Genomic DNA, 18214 nt, shown 5'->3' on the forward strand with positions numbered 1-18214 from the left:
CTGGACTCCTTCAGTCATGTTTAACCTCTTGAGGTGAACGTGCGACCTCTGTGTAACAGTTGAGCTGTTTTCACACATGCACCTTTACCCTGAACATTTGCAGAGAGCACCCAACAGAGGTTGCGTTGAGACTGCAAATGTTATATGCAGTCTGATTGGACATTAGACTACAGAGATGGCAGTTTAAGTCTTTGTAATGTCGGATCGCACTGATGTGTGGTTAGCACAGGTAACATCCTGGTGCATTCACCACTAGCTAGTGAATGTCATGTGCAAGGCTCTACCCACACAGCCCCCTCACTTTAAAAAGACTTAAGTATTTCCATGAGTGCAAATGTGTCCAATTTAGGCTATTTCAGCATTTTCTGCTCTGTGCTACATCTGAGAAACGGATAACTGTGAGAAATATCCCAAATTAAGTCTTGAAATTGTCCAAAGTTCATGTGTGAAAACTGCTCCATGTGTGGTGTTTTGTGGCATCCCACCGTTTGTTTATTCTGGGAATATAAAGTTCACACAGCACAGGTTTTTGTTTTGTGTGAATTTAATCACTTATGAATCTGGTTATCTGCAGTCATGCACAACTGGTTCCCTCTGCTTCATTTATGACCTTTTTTTTTTTAGTTGTGGATGCCTTATGACTGCATAAACTGTGTGCTGGTAGTGCTGACCTGGTTCACCTATGACAGACCCACATTAAACAAAACCCTGTCAAACTCAATTTCAGCTCAAAGATCTGTTGACTGAATTGCAGACCAGACTTGATGGTTCATATACAGAGGCTATCAGACAGAATGAGGAGCTGACTTTGGTAAGCGTTGCTCACCCTCTAGCTAGAGCTCCTTTAAATCTTAGCCTTTATTGCACTCAGCAGTGGCGCGACACTGACTGCAACAGAACTCTCTCTCTATCTACTGCAAAACTGTGGGTCATCATTCACAAACTCTGTAGATTTGGACTTGTATGGTGGAGTCATGAATAAGATTGGGGGGGGGGATTTCCAGCTTCTGAGTGATGACTCACCTTTACTTTGAGTTATAATACTAACTCTTCTTTTTCTGCACCTGCACTCTACTTGTGTCTAACAAATGGCTTGCTAATTAAAAATCTTCTTTCTCTGCCAGGCCAAAAGTATGCCCCCTCTTTGTCTATCACTTATAATTTAACTTCTCTGATGCCTTCAGGCAAGCCTTGCGTCTGTTTTGTCTGATAGTCACTGAATGTCTTCGGTGGTCATGAATCTTTAGTAGTTTTAAGCAATATTTTGGCTGTGTTCACTTCAACAATAGCACTATAAGAATGACGATCACGTTGCTATGTGGTTCATACCAATTGGTGTGTATTCCTTCTGTTCTTGTGTTAAGTGATTGACATAATGACTGGATTTATCTTACAGTTGTGGAAAAACTGAGACAAATGTGCAAAGTCTGGAAAGTTATCAGTGATACAGTCATTTCTTCTGAAGTACACACGAAGTATTGCGATGTCTGATAAAATTTAGGGAATTACTTTATTACTTAAACAGGACTTCCTGGATTATGATTCATCCTCTCAGCTTGTACCAAAAAGCCCACATGAGCTTAGTGCTATTTTTGGTTTGAACATTGTCTAAGCAGGCCCAGGGAAAAAATGAAATCTGTGCAAATGTTGAACTGTTTAATGTAGTTATGTTGGCAGGAGGATTTGTATATGTTCTGAAAAACTAGAAGCGGGACTCAAAGGCCAGGTCAACAGTGCAAAATATCTAAATGTCTGGTTTCTTTCCAGCTGAAAACCCAGCTCACTGAGACGCTGTCGAAGCTGGAGGCAGAAGAAAACGAGAGGCAAAAAGTGGCTGGTGACCTGTATAAGGTAACGGGAATGATCTGGATTTCATTACACTTCTGATAAAGGTCAAACTGCCAACCACAATGCTAACAAGTGGAAATTGCTGTCCCTTCATGCAGGCCCAACAGTCTGTTGATCTGATCCAAGGGGAGCTCTCAAAAGTGACAGACAATGCTGATGACTTGATCGAGAACAGCAGTCTGTCATCACAAAGAGTAAGGGCAGTTTGAGTGTTGTAACACTGTTGTGACACCAAATGTTTATGTAGTGACATCTGATCCTTTTAATGTCATGTTAAGACCAAAAAATTGTGTTTGTGACAGGAGGAGATTGACAGAAACGAGAAAATGACTGCGGGATTGGGTCAGACAGTCACCGAACTGCAGCAGCTGCTACAAACTGTCAGCCGGCAACTCACTAAGAGACAGGAGGGGGTGAGGCCTTTTGATCGTGCGCTTTGTTATTCACAATTGGGTATCATACTCCTGTCTTTCCTCTTGCCAATGAAGATTAAACTTTGCAATTGAATGTTTGTGCTTTCCCTCAGGAGGCTGATAAAGATCTGCCCAAGGTATAGTGAGACCCCCACGCAGCCACCCTGACTGTATTACAGAGACCACCTTTGACTTTCGGTCTCATCCTGACCACATCACAGCATACTGTCACACCCAGCCACTTCCTCCGTTTCAACCTCTATCACTGCACTTGTACTGTAGGCAGCCTCAAACTGACTCTGGCCAAAACGCTGGCAAACCACTCCCAGACTCACTGCTGGCCACAGAGGAGCAGGCAGAGGTTACAGTTAACTCCAGGCACTATACCAAAATACACACTATTCCACTCCCACCACATTCCTCTTCTTTTAGCAACAATGCCAGTTAATTTTTATTCTAAACTTAATGACATCCAGCATAATTTAAACTATGTGGAAACCATTCCTCCGTTTTAAATTGCTTGTATTTTTCACTGAAATCCTTTTGAGTACTGCAGTAGTTTTGTTGTTATTTGTGTTAAGAGAGGGCAGTGATACGAATTTCCAACTCGACTAAACAAACTTTGGTTTTTCAGTCCTTTTCTTCTTAACTTAAAGATATGTAGTGTTTAAATGTATCAGTTAGGACCTGCTGAAATACACTGTTGTTGATCTGTTTTCCTCCTGATCAGAAAACTATCCAACTGTGCATCCATTATGCATTTATTCATTCATAGCTCCATGTTATACCTTGGCTCAGTACTGGGTGGGAGAAGGGAGATCAGAAGAGGTCTCAGCATATCTGAAGGGTCACTACGTGACTGTAACTATGGAGATGCATGGACAAATTGTACTCAAGTCTGTACTGTAGCTCCAAACAGAAGGGAGTGTGTGTGACCCTGGCTGTGTACGGCCAGGTCAACAGTGTAGGGGTTTTTAATCCTACTGCAACTACTCTAGGAATAAGCGTCCCATATCATCTGTAATCAGCACTCGCTATATTGTTGCTAAGATCATTAACACTGAAGATTTTGTTCTTTTTGTAACGGGTGATGTTAATAAAAGGGATGCTTGATAAATCTGTTCAGCCTCCTGTGCTGCTTCCCCCCCCCCCCCTTCTACCAATGCACTTCCCTCTTCTCGCCACAGTGGGGCAGCATATAACCTAAGTTGGAACTTGAATTGATTTTGTTTATAGCCTTAACAATCCTGAACATGGGGAAAGGAAAAGTCAAAGCTTCTGTTAATGGTGCGATTGCTAGCAGGTAAATTCAGCATGACAATGCAGAATAAACATGTCCATCATGCAGAGGCGTTATTCTGGGTAAGTGTTTTTGTATAATAGTAAAAAAGCTTGATATTGCGTGCCCTCAATAATGGAACATTTGGGGTGTGACCAGGTTCCTGTGATAGTAACATGCTGTATAATCCCTCACTATGGGACACTTTTTCTGCTTTGTGTGAGGCTTACAAATTCTATCAGCGGTACAACTCTTATGAAAGAACTAGTAGCTAAAATCTAGAACCTTCCAAGGATGACACCTGTAATGCTGGAAAGTACCACTCTACTGTGATCATTTGAAAGTGAAATTTTACTATTCTACTTGAGCCCTTATAAAGGCACAAAGGCCTGGGTGTATTCTTTCTAAATTTTCCATATTTTCTTTGCCACCTCCGGCTTTTTATTTTTGACAAAAGGATAAATCTGCATGCGACTAGACATGACTTGACTGTGACTTCTCTTCGCAGAAAGCTCTTGCTCTCATCTTTTGCATGTTAAAAGGCCTTTAAAACAACAGGACTGTTGTGCTGCCTGGAGGAGGGGTGCGGGTCAGATCAGGAACACAGGCAACATGGAATCAGCACATTCCTCACATTCTCCCACACTGTCATGCTCCAGTCAGCTGACTGGAGGTCTAGCTGTTGCCTTCATGGAAACCTCGCGAACAAATATGCTTCACAGCATCTTTGATATGCTTGTTAAACTGGATCGCGCAGGAAGCACCTTTCACAGCCTGTTGTTGCAGACTGCTTAACCATGTGTGCACAACTGACTGCAAAGTGGGTATTTCCTACTATACAGTCATTTGCTTACACGCCTAAAAATGTACACGTTTGATAGTATATCTAAAATGAGGGATATTTTCTACAGTTCCGCCATTGTAATCAATATGATGTCCTTTGTGTGGAAATTGCAGAGATTTTAAAATGTCATAAATCTGAGGTTTCACTTTGTCAGACACATGCTCATTGTTTTCAAAGTCAAAAGTCAAAGTCAACTTTATTGTCAATTCTGCCACATGTACAGGACATACAGAGAATAGAAACTACGTTACTCTCAATCCCTAGATAAAATAGCAAATCACCTCTTGCATAGAGATGCTATCACGTAAAGCCTGCCAAAGAGCAGTGAGGAAGTTGACAGGGGCCTTGTGTTTCCTTTGCTAACACTCATACCCTCAATTGTGCAATTTAGTTTGTTGCAGTACGCCTCTGCTCTGCATGCTTCTTGCTTGCTAACGCTTGACTCCTCCCCCTAAACACAGATTTACACTCATACTACACCAGCACAGCTCCAGAAAAGCAGCCCACTCCCTGCATCTGCTCCCTATCAGTGTGGTATGTGGTAGAAAGCTTTTGATCCCCCCCCCTGAAAAAAAAAAATCTGTGTATGTATTTCTGTGGGTATGCATGTGGGAACGTGAATCAGACAGACACAGAAACGACCATAGAGCTCTATTACAAAGACAATGGCGGATGAAAGCAAAGAGAAAGGAGACAGTGACACAAAAAAGGAGTAAACATTCATTATACCCACAGCATTAAGATCAGTCCCTGGCCCTTGTAGTTCCAGGCCAAATGCAGCTTGATCCCTATGCACAAATGCCGAAGAAGCTGATGTTAATCCGTGCTATCAGTGGCACCATTAAAGGGATTCAACAAATGCCAACTATTTGACTTGTAATGCTTACAAATGCACAATACTCTGTCTTATTGTGGTGAAGTTTAAATTTGTTGTTCGTGAGGGTGGGGAGGCTTTTTCCCCCCTTCCGGCTCCTGTATTCCCTGACTACCTTTTGTTTTCTGTAGGTGTTATTGCACTTTGAAACTGGACACCAGTTCAAATAGAAGGCCATTACTGCAGAGGCAACAGGGCTGAAGCAGTAATAGCACCTCCAGCCATGCAGATTCCTGTTAAACAAGACAGAGCCATTAAAGCGTGGAGGAGACTGCTAGACAAAAGTGGCACTTTCACCAGAAAAGCATGAGGGGGAAAAAAAAGTGAATGTGTGATGTACTAAAAGAGGTGTTACTAGAGGCTGAGAGGTTCTTAGTAGCGTCACGTGTGGACATTTGGATAAATTAGATTTCTGAGTCAGTCTCAGAAGAGCAATTAGCCAAATTACTAGGCCTTGGTGTTATTATTTGACAAATGCGCATCAGCCAGTTGACTGACATTACAGAATGAAATAAGCATGCACTCACGGACCGGAAGCCAACAAAAGGCTTCATGCTGAAAACAGAGACAAAAATGAGCAATGGTGTGGTGAAAATAAAACCTCGAGGCATGCACATCCGTAGTGATGTCATTAAGTTGCACAATCAATCACATGCATTAGCCAGCTGCAATAAAGTCATAATCAAATAACACAAGATCCTAAGGGGTTACCAGCAAAATTACAAAATCCGATTTCACAATTTATTTTTTTTCACACACTCGCTGAAAATGTACCAGGAGGATTCTGAATAGTTTTTTTTTTTTAAAAAAACCATGTCTTTTCCCACTTTTGATATCCCGTCCTCGGTAGGCATAACTACTGCACTCATAAATCATGTGATCCTTGGCACATTTTGCTGAAACAGTAAATAATAGAAATGTAAATACAATGACAAAACGTTTAAACCTTTATTTCCGTCAAATATAGGAAACTGCAATCACGTCAGGAAAAAGTATGATCCCTTTAAGAATTCCCAGATTTTACTCTTTGTTTACATAACAGAAGGTGCGATCCATAAACCAAGACGGGTGGTTTCAAAAATGATTATTACAATGTAGATTCAACTGCTTTGTCTACACGAGAATTAATTAAAGATGAAGCATTCTCATGTACTATTATCTATGTGTTTAATGAATAGATACAATAAAATTTGACCAGGCATACCATTTTAACCAAGGCGTAGGTAGAGAGCCCCCCCTATACAAAGTAAAGTAGAAGTGAATGGTACGTTCCGGCCCTGGTCCTCGCTGTTTTTGTATCTGCTTTAGAGCGCATTCAACCGCCAAGTAAGTTACGTTTTGCTATGTCACGCCGAAGAAGTTTCAGACCAGTTTATTTTTAGCAAACTTGATTCGTGAGGACACTGAAACACATGCTGCCGTGTACGCGATCTGAAGCGAGTCTGCGTCGCGCTTTTTAAGGAGGAATTTTAGGTAATTTGTGAACCGTTATTACTGTAAAGCTAACCGTGAAGTGAAGCCAGGAGCCTCATGTTTTCGTTAAGCCAAGAGGAGCACTGCGCCCCATCCATAGACCTAGTGAAATACGGAGAGCTGGTGGTTCTGGGGTAAGTTGAATCGTTGTTGTATTTGCTTCTGAGTAAGTGTGGACATGAAACTGAAAACGAGTGTTTGTTTTTAAGTTTCACAAACGGCCACTCACACTGCTACCTAAGCTACATGACTGTAAGTTTTTGAAAATAGCATGGAGTTAGCAGTGATGCGTTGTGTATTTTTGTTTTTTAAATTCAAGATCAACTTCCAACACAGGCGACATTATATAACATCAAAGAGGCGCTGTGATGATTTTCAGGGAGCACGTCAAGCTCTGTTTAGAAATTTACAAGCTCACGTTATCCCACAAATCAGACACGTGCGCAATTACAAATGTGGACGTTTTAAATATCCCATTCCCTGTCAACCCTGATAACTACAAACTGCCTGCATGTGTCTACATATCTGTGTCCGTGAAATAGGACAGATTTGGGACAACTTTGGGAACCCCAGTGAAATTTATTCAGCAACTCTGACCGGACGCTCCTTCTTACCTTAAAGTTGGATTCATGGGGTTTTAGGAATTCGGAAGTAGTGATGGTCCCCTCCCCCAGCCCCAGGGTGCTTCCTTTAACACAACTTCTGCAGTCACGCACGCACATACTGCCGGCTGTTCTCCGAGTTTAAAATCACACTCCTTGACCTGCAAAAAGTTACCTTATATTCCTTATTTAACAGACAAGGGGAGCTTAAATGTCGGATAACAGCGAGAGCCTTATGAAGTACTCTGTAATGATATATGTAATTCGATAAAATGATATTGGGATATGCTACCTGATGTGGGGAACATTCAAATGTTATTTATACAGTAAAACATTTTTTCTGTTCATAGAGAAAATCAGCCAAAGTATGTGCTGAATTATACTGTATAGTAAGTAGTAAGGAGTCGGTTACTGATTTCCATACCTTATACAGTATCTGCCATTACCCACAATGCTCCAGTGCAAGTCAGAGAAACAAGGGAAAGCAGTGGACAAGTTTATCTAATCTCACAGGATATATTCTTAAATTGCTTTATACTAGCAGAGTCTAAGCTGCCTATGGGAACAGCATCAAAGGCTGCTCAGTCAAGCTACCTTTCTGCTGTTTTTTTCCATCTTTGTATTTGTTTATATCTCAGTATGGAGTAATTTTTGTTGGGCAGGCACAGAACCACCATGTTTTCACAGAGTGTTGAAAACAAGCCGAGCTGTAGTTCTTTAGTTATTTATTTATGTGTTTTTTATTATTCATCTGCTTTAAATCATCTTATGTGGCTTCTTAAAAGCCTTACTGGCATCTTTACATTTCTTGCCCAACCAGTAGATGATCAGTAATCAGTTCCTTATTGTCAAGCCTCCATACTTATTTGCCTTTAAGTTTATCGCTTACTTATTTCAAGGTATTTACAAGGCTCTTCTGACAGTTTCACATTGCAGAACAATTACGTCAAACCTGCAGCAGTGGAAATTTTGCCTTGGTGTCAAGAACCTGTGTAGACGTGCATTTTTTTTCTATATAGTAAACTGGTCAGGAGTCTCTACAGAAACTGATAAGAGCCTCACCATTAACTGTATTGTTGTCAATAAAATATCAGTAATTTACCCAATGGAAAAAAAAAAGAAGTCAGTCTCATACATTTACTGATATAATTTCAGGTAAATATAAAACATGGGAAAGAAACTGCCAAGGAATTATGACTTAAAGCATTATTTATCAAAAAAGATGGTAATATTCTGTCCGTCTGTTATTTTGCCCATCAGATGTATTGATAGCTGGCATGCGCTGGTCATTTTCAAGGTATTTGTTGAAGTAATCTTTGTTTTTCACATCACTCTTTACATTTAAAAGCCTTTTGTAGAAGAGCACACCTACTCCTGTTAAGTATTTGAATTATTTGGCATTCATTCTGTAACTATCCAGTTGCCACTTGTACTGGATAATATCAGAAAGTACACAGACAGTCTGTTAATGTAAAAAGGCAAACAAAATAAGCAGTTACTCACATCTGTGTTGTCACCGAATAAAGCCAGTGTAACTTTTACCTTTATTATATCATAACTGCTTTGTCCTCTTTTTGTTTTTGTTTTGTTTTTTCATTTTGTTTTGTGTGTTTTTGTTTGGTTGTTTAGAATTCATTTAGGACAAATTGCCACAAGCTATCCTTCTAAACAGTCACCTTCTCGTCCTGTCTGTATTGTCTTGGCCAACAGATGATGGAAAACATGAGTGACTGAACTTTGGCCAATGGCCAGTCCTGAGGCGCTTATAAAAGTTATAAAATTTTTATAGTTCAGATTTACTGGTGTCCATGCGGCTGTGTGACTTTCATCTTTACAGTATTTGAAATAAGGTGCTGAAATGATGGCTTACACAGAGAGCAGACTACACTGTGTTTTTGTATACTGCCCTCCACCCATACACTCGCAGTCATAGTGCTTATTGTAAGGGATAAAAAGTGCTGAGTGCTTATTACCCCAGGCTCGGTATGTGGCATGTTTGAAGCTGGTACTTTTGTTCCCTCTCCTGACATAAAGACACATATGTGAATCAGATGTGACGGGTGTATAATCACTGCCATGACATCACATCCCATTGATAAAACTGATGGTAGACAAGATAGCTGACAGCATGGAACAAAGCTTGTTTGAGCAGCAGTTCCCTCAGTGGTTTGTTGCCATGACCGTGGTGGCTCTTATTACTTGCATGGCTGCCCCTCCATCTCTGCCGCCGCAGATTGGCTTGGTGCTGGTCAGTGAAAGGAGGCAGGATGAGGAGGGGGTGCTGCATGGGTATCCTGCAAATGAAAGGATGGATTGATCAGGACTCAGCCTTTGCCTCTCTTCAGCTTCCTCTGTCCATTGTGGCAGGGAGACTAGGCCTATTGATTGAACTTTCTACATTTTGCCTTAGAGAACCACTCATTAAAGGAAAGTGTACAAATCAACTTGGGAGCATCTTTGGTACAGACTGACATAGATCGTGCCTTTTTATTAATATTATGTAATTTAAATGGTATAAAGAGAAGAGACATCTCTTTCTGGGGTTTTTTGTCAGTACTACAATAGAAGCATTTAAAGATTTCAGGTGTAACTGGTTTAATCTAGAGTGGTGCAGTGGTTAGCATGATCACCACTCAACAAGTATTCAAACCTCTTGGTGGATTGAGGCGTTTCTGTGTGCAGTTTGCATGTACGTCCTGTGCCTGCGTAGGTTTTTTTTTTTTTTTTTTCCTTTTTTTCCAGTTGCAGCAGGATCCTCCCACAGTCCAAACACACTCATGTTAAGGTAATTCAGAGGTTCAGAAACTGCAGGGCATGAACAACTAGGCAAAAGAGAGACTTTTGTTTATTACCAAACAAGATTTGGCTAATGCTATTGTGCTTACTTGTATATAAAGTAAAGTGGGGTATGCCAGAAGAGGTTTGAGAGCCACTGGGATTTTTGTTGATTGTGAATTGGCTGTAAATATGCATTGGAGAGTATGTGGTAGTCTGTCTTTCTGGGTCAGCCCTGTGATTGACTGGCAGCCTGGCCAAGATGTGCCCAGCCTCTCACCCCGTGACGCCTGGGCTAGGCTCCAGCACCCCTGCTGCCCTAAGTTGGATAAATGGATAAGAAAATGGATGGATGATGCTCATTTAGTTGACTCATACTGTCTTTGCTCATCATGCCATCTGGTTGTCTGTTAATGATGTATTATTTATGTATTTTTACAGCTTAGATTGATTTAGATGAAGTCCTAGTGACCTAGAAACCATCTTGTGTGACCCTGTAAGCCTAACCTAACTTTCTGTATTTCTAATGAGTGTTACAGCTATTCAGCATATCTTCTCCTCATTCTGTGAACACTAGCCTTTCATGTTAGCATAGGAAGTAGGAGGTGCTGTTGGCTCCTTACCGCAACCCTGGAGGATAGGTGATATGCCAGAGTCTTCTAATCCCTGCTGCTAAGTATTGGAAGGTAAATCCGCTGTCTGTCTGGCACGGGTCAAAAGGGAAAGCGATCACAATTAGTTGGAACGCAGCTTTAAAGAGCCTGTCCTAGCTAATGTGACGGTGGCAGTTCCTGCATGACAGAATATTGTTCCTCGGTATAATGCTGAATAATTGAAAGCATATGCTGCGTTTCTTGCAGAGCTAGGGTTATATTCTCCAGTCAGAATTCATCATGGCAAAAACACTAAGCTGGATAGCATTTGATTGTGTGCTTTGTATGAGACACACAGGGGCAGGTAGCCAGCCAGTAGACCCCCCTAAACTGAAAAGACATCTTTATGTAGGGCTGGCTGGTCTTTATTTAGGTGGGGTGTTTTTAGAGCAGGTCAAATAAAAGTGGAGTACAGAGAACAAACCATGTGAAATTAGCTTAGGAATGTGTGCATCAATAAAGGGGCTTTATTTGTTTTCTCTTACAGATTACTTGTAAATGAAAGCAACACAATTACTATATAAATGGGGGGAAAGTGGGCATTATTTTATTTTTCTTTAGATTTAATGTAACTTATGTCTTGTACACTTGTACTTTATTTTGAAAGCAGCATGAGAAGGCCAGCTCAGGCTTTTGGAGCCCAAGATTTCACAACTGTGTAAGGGTCTGCATTTAAAGTGTGCACTGGTCTAATGACATGGAAATAGAATCCCTGAAATGGCCTTGAAAGGAGTACGATCAGACAGTAATCACCACTAAAAGTAAAAGCTGAACACTTTAGGAGAGAAGGTAAGCAGGTCTGCTGTCATTTGACACTTTCCTCCTGTCTTTCTGTCTTTGTATTTGTTGCATTTAGTCCATAGAATCTTCCAGTGCCTCTCTAGCTCTCTGTGGGTGGCTTGTCCTACAGGCCAGCTTTGTGCACTGTGCTGACTAGGACCATGTGTTTCTTTGCCTGGCCAGCCGTGTGGAGACATGGGACAGGTGGACTAGCCTGGGAGGGAGGTGGGAAGGAGCAGAAGGAGGTTCTGTTGCTATTGTTCAGAAACAGAAAGGAAAAATGTCAGATTACATTTGGCTCGTAGACTCTGTTCCCCTCCGATACATTGGTGTGCAAACTTGAGGCATATAATATAAATGTGTATCTTGTGCAAAGTGTCTGTTCAGCACATTTGTGGTTTATGTGAGTGTGTGACAGAAGGTCTGTGTGTTGGATGATAGTCGAGCATGGGGTGTCCCAGCTGTAGGAACCAGCTGGTGGATAGAAAGAAGACCAGTTGTACCGGAAGGGGCTTCTTCATTCACAAAGAGCAGCTTAGGCAAAACTGGAGTCTGTTATTAAATGATTTTGGAAACGGAACAGATAGCTTTGTAAGCTGTATCCGTGTATAAAATTCATCTTTGAAAGAATGTGTCTGAGTCATCCACCCAGACCGTGCATTCCCAAAATGATAGCAAACCTGACATGCATCTTAAAACGTGCTCCTGCCTGGGACACAGAGCAAAAGAACAGCTGCAGTTTACACAGTGCACGCACACTGAAATCACCAGCACCAGAGTGCATTATGTAATAAGAGCCGTTATCCAAGGTAACGCTTAGATTACTAATAGGGTGTATTAGATTGTCAGTGATGTAATGCGTGGCAAATCTCCTTTTCAGAACACACGAATGTTTCTAATTCTCCGTGTTTACTTCTTATATGATTACAAGACTTTTGCCTGTAAATCTCATTAGACACATCTTTTTGCAGCTATGGAAGCTGTTAGCATTTTCACACAGATGAAATAAATAAATAACTGTCAATTTGCTGTCCTTCTCTCCACCCTGTCCCGTCTCTGACAGGTACAATGGCTCCCTGCCCAACGGAGATCGCGGTAGACGGAAAAGCAGATTTGCTCTATACAAGAGAATCAAACCCAATGGTGTATCACCAAGCACTGTGCACGTCCTCAACACACCCCAGGCCACCAAGGTACAGAAGGATGATTTAAAGTGATTTAATGAACAGGCTCTCAGTGGGATTGAACATCTGTCTGCCTTTCTTCTTCAGACAAAATGTATGAAAGTGTGCAAAAACGTAACAGAAGAAGAGGTGATATTTCTTTTTTTTTTTTTTAGGTAATAGTTTGGGGGTTTGTCTTTTTTGTTTTTTTTTTGGTTTTGGTTTTGCATATATACATAAGAAGATTTGGCTGTATATGAAGTTGAAAGCATAATTTCTATAAATGAACCCCCTTTGTTTTTTTGGGGGGGTTTTTTGTTTGTTTTTTTCCCACAGCAGCTGAATGGCCTTTTAGTGATTGTGGTAGCTAGTAAATTGTGCTGTGAAAAGCACTTTACATTATTGTTGGCAGACCTTAATGTTGACATTTCCACTACAATGACTAGTTCCTCGCTGGGCTTCAGAGTTTCTCTTCACGGCAGACTGCCTGCAGGGAAGTGCCACATCCAGTAAAACGTGTTTGCCTTCCTGCATTCCTACCTTCGGTTCCTAGGCGAAACTGCTAAACATCAGACAAGACCCACTTACCTCTGCACCACTTGGAGACCAGTGTTTGACATATTTAGCTAAAAGGCTGTCTGGTTCAGGTTACTGTCAGTTTGCTGAATCCAGAAATCTGCTCTGGGACGATTCAGTGACAGAGGCCTTTTCATGGCAGAGATTGCGCTTTATTTTGTTTGAGTTTGAGCTGCAGTGTGCTGTGAAATATGGCTGAAGTGTTCTGCTGCTCCACATCATAAATTACGTCTCAGATAGTTTGCTATCTGCATTAGATGTGGCTGTTTTTACTGTGCATTACATTAGTTACTGGCTGTTTCACTGACCACTTCGACCCTGGCACCGTGTTATGGGACTTGAAGGATGAGCTCAGGGGTTGTTGCTTTATGCTGACCTGGCTCATCCAGGTGTATAAACGGTCAAAAAAGGGCCATTCTGTAAGAGACGAGCTGGGTGGTCAGCTTATTTTAAGGAGAAGGGGGTATTAAAGAGGTGAATCACTAAAATGAAGCCCACCCCCTGTAACCCATTCTTGCTCCCTTCCAGTGCAGCATACGAATGAGCTGAGGAGTCTCTGCGGCTGAGAGGGAGAGCTCACGTGTCGGTGCACACTCTAGTGTTCATGGCAGATAATGAGGAGCTCCCCTGATGCCACTGCCAGCCTCGTATTCAAAACATTATGATTCCAACTCCTACCACTCGGGAAGGTTGGGGGAGGATATTTTGGGGGCGTAGCGTTTATAAAAAATACATATTTGTGTGTGCACTGCTCCTTTTTTAGTTCTTTAACAGGTGGAGCACCATTTGTTTGTAGCAGCGCAGTCAAGACAAGACTGCATGCGATGATGACATTTGTCCCCGTGTGCATCTGATGTTACAGCAGACCGTGGCAGCTCTGATGACCCACTTTCCCTCTCCCGCTTTCCCTCCTGCACGTGACGAAGAGGAGGGGGATGTTTAGGAAATGGAATTTTGCAGATTAGAGCAGAGATGGCATGTGGTACAGTGTTGATGGAAGCTGGGGCCGGGCTTTAACCAAGCCTTCCTCGCTACACTGACATGAAGCAGTTCAGTTGCCTGGCGAGCTTGTGTTAACCGAGGCCAGCAGGGAGTTTATGGTCACTGTTTTGCGAGTGTGACTTTACACAGTCTTTTTTTTTTTTTTTTTTGTTCCGCTTCCCAAAAAATTCTTGTAATAGGTTTTAGGATTTTGGTAACATCATGACAAAATTACACAATAAGCCTGTAGAGCTTTGGCTTAATTGTGAGCTGTAAAAAACCGCACATGCACGCTAATAATCCATAGAAATGTTCCAAGTTGTCAATAACAAAACAAAAATAAGGACAATAACATGTTTTCTTCCAGGAGCACCTCGTAGTTGTTGATTCTAAGGAAGTGAATCATCACTTAAGTGCCATGTGTTTTAATAGTGGGTTTGACTTTTGCTCTGGTCTTTAATTTAACCTCACCAACGAGGAAAGGATTGTGCAAGGAAGGTTTTACTGTAGTTCTGCTGTGCTGTTTGGCACTCTCAGATCCGGTGATAAAGCCACAGATTGGATGATGATTTATTATACTGTTGCACTGTGTACTTTGTTATGAACAAGTTGGGTTTTTTGTTTGTTTGTTTTCACATTTCAGGCTGTGAGCTGTAAAGGTCAGCACAGTATCTCCTACACGCTATCGAGGAACCACACCGTAGTGGTAGAGTACAGCCATGATAAAGACACAGATATGTTTCAGGTAAAAGTCCGTTCACTTTTACTTTGGCACACAACTGCATTCAGATACATTCACACCCCGTACATTAGTTTCTCAGCGATTACAGTACTTCTTTATAGTCAGAAAACATAGAACAAAAAGGCTTTTGTTCTGGTTTTTTTTTTAATGTACTTCTATACCTAACATTACCAGTTTCGATCTAGTAAAGCCAGGAGGAGTATTTCCTCTCTGACAGCCAAAAATGGTCAGAGCCTGTTCCCCATTCCCATGGCAGCATGTGGCTGTATTTTTAACAGCAGGAGAGCTGCTAGTTCTGTGGCTAAGACATGTTGTTTGAATTTGATGCTACTTAACCTGTTTTGTTTTTTTAAGGACTGACAGTTGTTGCAAAGATTTTATTGCCCTTTTATTGTTTGTGTTCTGTTATATTGCCTACAGGGGCTTCAAAGGCTGTCAGAACAGTAATTGCTATATCTTTAGATTGTCATTTCAAATGGCTCTTTATGAATGGGATAAATGAAAATATGGATGTAAGCTTTAATTTGACTGATTGACAAGGTGTCTTTGGGCTCTTTTAGCCACTTTGGTTATACACAACCACCTGATTAGACTGCAAAGTTAAACATTTATGTATAAAATGCTTTTCACAGAGTAAAATAAGTAAAGTAAGTAAGAAAATTAAGTGTTGTAATAGCAGAAAAGCAAGTTAAGACACACAAAAAGTATAAATGTTCAAAAACACGTCCAATCATATAAATAAAAATCATCTGTGCCCGGTTTACACTGCTCCAGTATTAATCTGAACGTACAGCAAGGCAGTGATGAGCCAAGGGATGTTAATGTTACAGACACATGCTTCATATTCAGCACCCTATCTTCCCCATGTGACTAAACAATACTGAACGCACCAGAGAGAAGAGGAAGCCACTCAAAACTTCAGGACAGTGTAAGGGGAAAAAGAGGAAATGAAAGGAGGAAAGCCTATTTTTGCCTCTGTTTATTCAGCTTGAACTGTTTCCAAGTGCTGAAAATTATGCCCATTAAAATATATATGGATACTCTGTGTGTGTTTGCTTGTGCACGTACATAAGCTAGCAGGATGCAGAACAGTTGCTGTGTCTGGTATGAATTAAAAAGAACCTTTCTTCATTGATTGCACTATTTTGAGATTCTTTCGAAACTGTTGTGCAGTACAGCATAATATTAATTATTATTTTTGTGTTGTTTTTGCAGATTGGGCGTTCTACTGAGAGTCCCATAGACTTTGTGGTGACTGATACAATAGCAGGGGGTCAGGAGGGTGAAGAGACTCTTATCACGCAGAGTACCATCTCTCGTTTTGCCTGCCGAATTGTCTGCGAACGCACCCCGCCCTACACCGCTCGCATCTATGCAGCCGGATTTGATACGTCCAAAAACATCTTCCTTGGGGTAATTACAACTCGGTGTACCATTGTGATTATGCACCATCTCTATCTATGCTACTTTTTTTAGCCTGTAAGGTTACATGGCTGCCTTTTTTTTTTTTTTTTTTCTTTTTTAGTGCTTCTAATCCTTGAAGCTTGTAACCAGATAAAGAAAACCACTGTTTCATATGCACTGTTACGTAAAAAGTGAAATGCCACACATCATGTCAGTTTGTGTCATCATCCATTTTCTGTCTTGCCTGTAGGAAAAAGCTGCAAAATGGAAAAACCCTGATGGTCACATGGACGGCTTAACAACCAATGGTGTGCTGGTAATGCACCCTAAGGGGGGATTCACTGAGGAGTCCAAGCCCGGCGTGTGGAGAGAGATCTCTGTTTGTGGTGATGTTTACACGTTGAGAGAGACCCGCTCAGCACAGACCCCAGGCAAACTGGTGAGTAGTTGAAAAGTTAAAATGTATCAGTGTATGTATGCAGTGACACTGTGATGTTAGAGAAATACTTTAGAATATTAAAGTGGTCCTGTTATGTTTATTATTTTAATTCTTCCACAGCCACTTTTAGAGTAGCTTTGAATGAGTCCCAAATCAGAATAAGTAATTATCTTGATCCAAAGTCTGAAATAATCCATGTTTGCTGAGTCGCCTATTGTACACAAAAGGTTTAAATGGCATTTGGGTGGGACTTATGTCTGAAACTCAGCAGTAACAGGAACTAAAGGTTGTCAGTCTGTAGTACAATGTAGTAATAAGAAATATCAGCATGTCATAGGCAGTGGATTTTTTTCCCATGTAGAAGGTAAATGTGTGCACACTTCACTATCCTCCGCAGGTGGAGAATGAGAGCAATATTCTACAGGACGGCTCCCTGGTGGATCTGTGTGGAGCAACGTTGCTGTGGCGCACTGCTGAAGGCCTCTTCCACACTCCCACGCAAAAGCACCTGGAGGCACTCAGGCAGGAGATCAATGCAGCGCGCCCCCAGTGCCCTGTGGGTCTCAATACCCTCGCCTTCCCCAGCATGCACCGGAGTCGTGCCCTTTCATCTCTGGAAGACAAGCAGCCTTGGGTGTACTTGGCGTGCGGTCACGTGCACGGTTACCACAACTGGGGCCACCGTTCGGAGCAGGAGGCCAACACTGAGCGAGAGTGTCCCATGTGCCGGGTGGTGGGGCCCTACGTGCCACTGTGGCTGGGCTGCGAGCCGGCCTTCTACGTGGACACAGGTGCACCCACATACGCCTTCGTGCCATGCGGACATGTGTGTTCAGAGAAGTCGGTCAAGTACTGGTCAGAGATCCCTCTGCCCCACGGCACTCACGCCTTCCACGCAGCCTGCCCCTTTTGCGCCACCCAACTTGGCCCAACTCAGGGCTATTCCAAGCTAATCTTCCAGGGTCCGGTGGACTGAGTTTAAGGGGTCTTGCTCTGGCAGAGGAGATTAAACAGGAATGCTGACATGCAGTGAAAGATTATTTTGTGCTTTCTTTCATTTATGTAAGCCAGCTCTGGAACGAAGCGAGCCTTTTTCAGGTTCTGGTCATGTACTGTGGATTGACAATAGAGAGCCATTACAGATTGTTCGGGGCCTTTTGTGGCTGTTTGGATGGCCACTGCAGGATACAGAGATGTGAAGCACACTGGACCACAGACGCACGGCTCCTCCAGAATTAAATACTGTTTTAGCTGTCCTGCCAACAAACCTCTTTAAACAAAGCTCCAGTGCTGGGCTGTAAACTACAATGCCTGCTGGTTTTCCATCAGAGGGCTGTAACACTAAGGTTGTAGAAGGAATGAGTTGAA

The 18214-nt window shown here is 41.9% G+C and overlaps 2 protein-coding genes and 1 long non-coding RNA gene across 10 annotated transcripts in view; 2 read left to right on the top strand and 1 right to left on the bottom strand.

Moving 5' to 3' along the window:
• Window positions 1-3382, top strand: part of ktn1 (kinectin 1) — an 18755-nt gene extending 15373 nt beyond the window's left edge. For 6 of the 8 annotated variants that reach the window (XM_026151138.2, XM_026151142.2, XM_026151140.2 and 3 more), the window contains 5 exons: window positions 728-811; window positions 1768-1851; window positions 1947-2042; window positions 2151-2261; window positions 2375-3382. In XM_026151138.2, the coding sequence (XP_026006923.2) occupies window positions 728-811; window positions 1768-1851; window positions 1947-2042; window positions 2151-2261; window positions 2375-2404 (405 nt within the window). In that variant the 3' untranslated portion in view covers window positions 2405-3382. The remainder of the gene's footprint in view (window positions 1-727; window positions 812-1767; window positions 1852-1946; window positions 2043-2150; window positions 2262-2374) is intronic. The other 2 variants (XM_026151141.2, XM_080294043.1) reach the window with 1 other exon arrangement.
• Window positions 1-7437, bottom strand: part of LOC145422556 (uncharacterized) — a 14188-nt gene extending 6751 nt beyond the window's left edge. Inside the window, exon 1 of the long non-coding RNA XR_013903865.1 lies at window positions 7346-7437. This is a non-coding gene — a long non-coding RNA (uncharacterized LOC145422556). The remainder of the gene's footprint in view (window positions 1-7345) is intronic.
• On the top strand, window positions 6548-17884 carry peli2 (pellino E3 ubiquitin protein ligase family member 2). Its single transcript, XM_026151143.2, has 6 exons — window positions 6548-6865; window positions 12605-12734; window positions 14905-15006; window positions 16219-16416; window positions 16658-16846; window positions 17244-17884. Exons 1-6 carry the CDS (start codon window positions 6789-6791, stop codon window positions 17820-17822), a joined length of 1275 nt encoding a protein of 424 aa, XP_026006928.1. The 5' UTR covers window positions 6548-6788; the 3' UTR covers window positions 17823-17884.
• Window positions 17885-18214: the final 330 nt, after the last annotated feature.

The sequence above is a fragment of the Astatotilapia calliptera genome, chromosome 19 (assembly GCF_964374335.1).
Source record: "Astatotilapia calliptera chromosome 19, fAstCal68.1, whole genome shotgun sequence".
NCBI lineage: Eukaryota > Metazoa > Chordata > Actinopteri > Cichliformes > Cichlidae > Astatotilapia > Astatotilapia calliptera.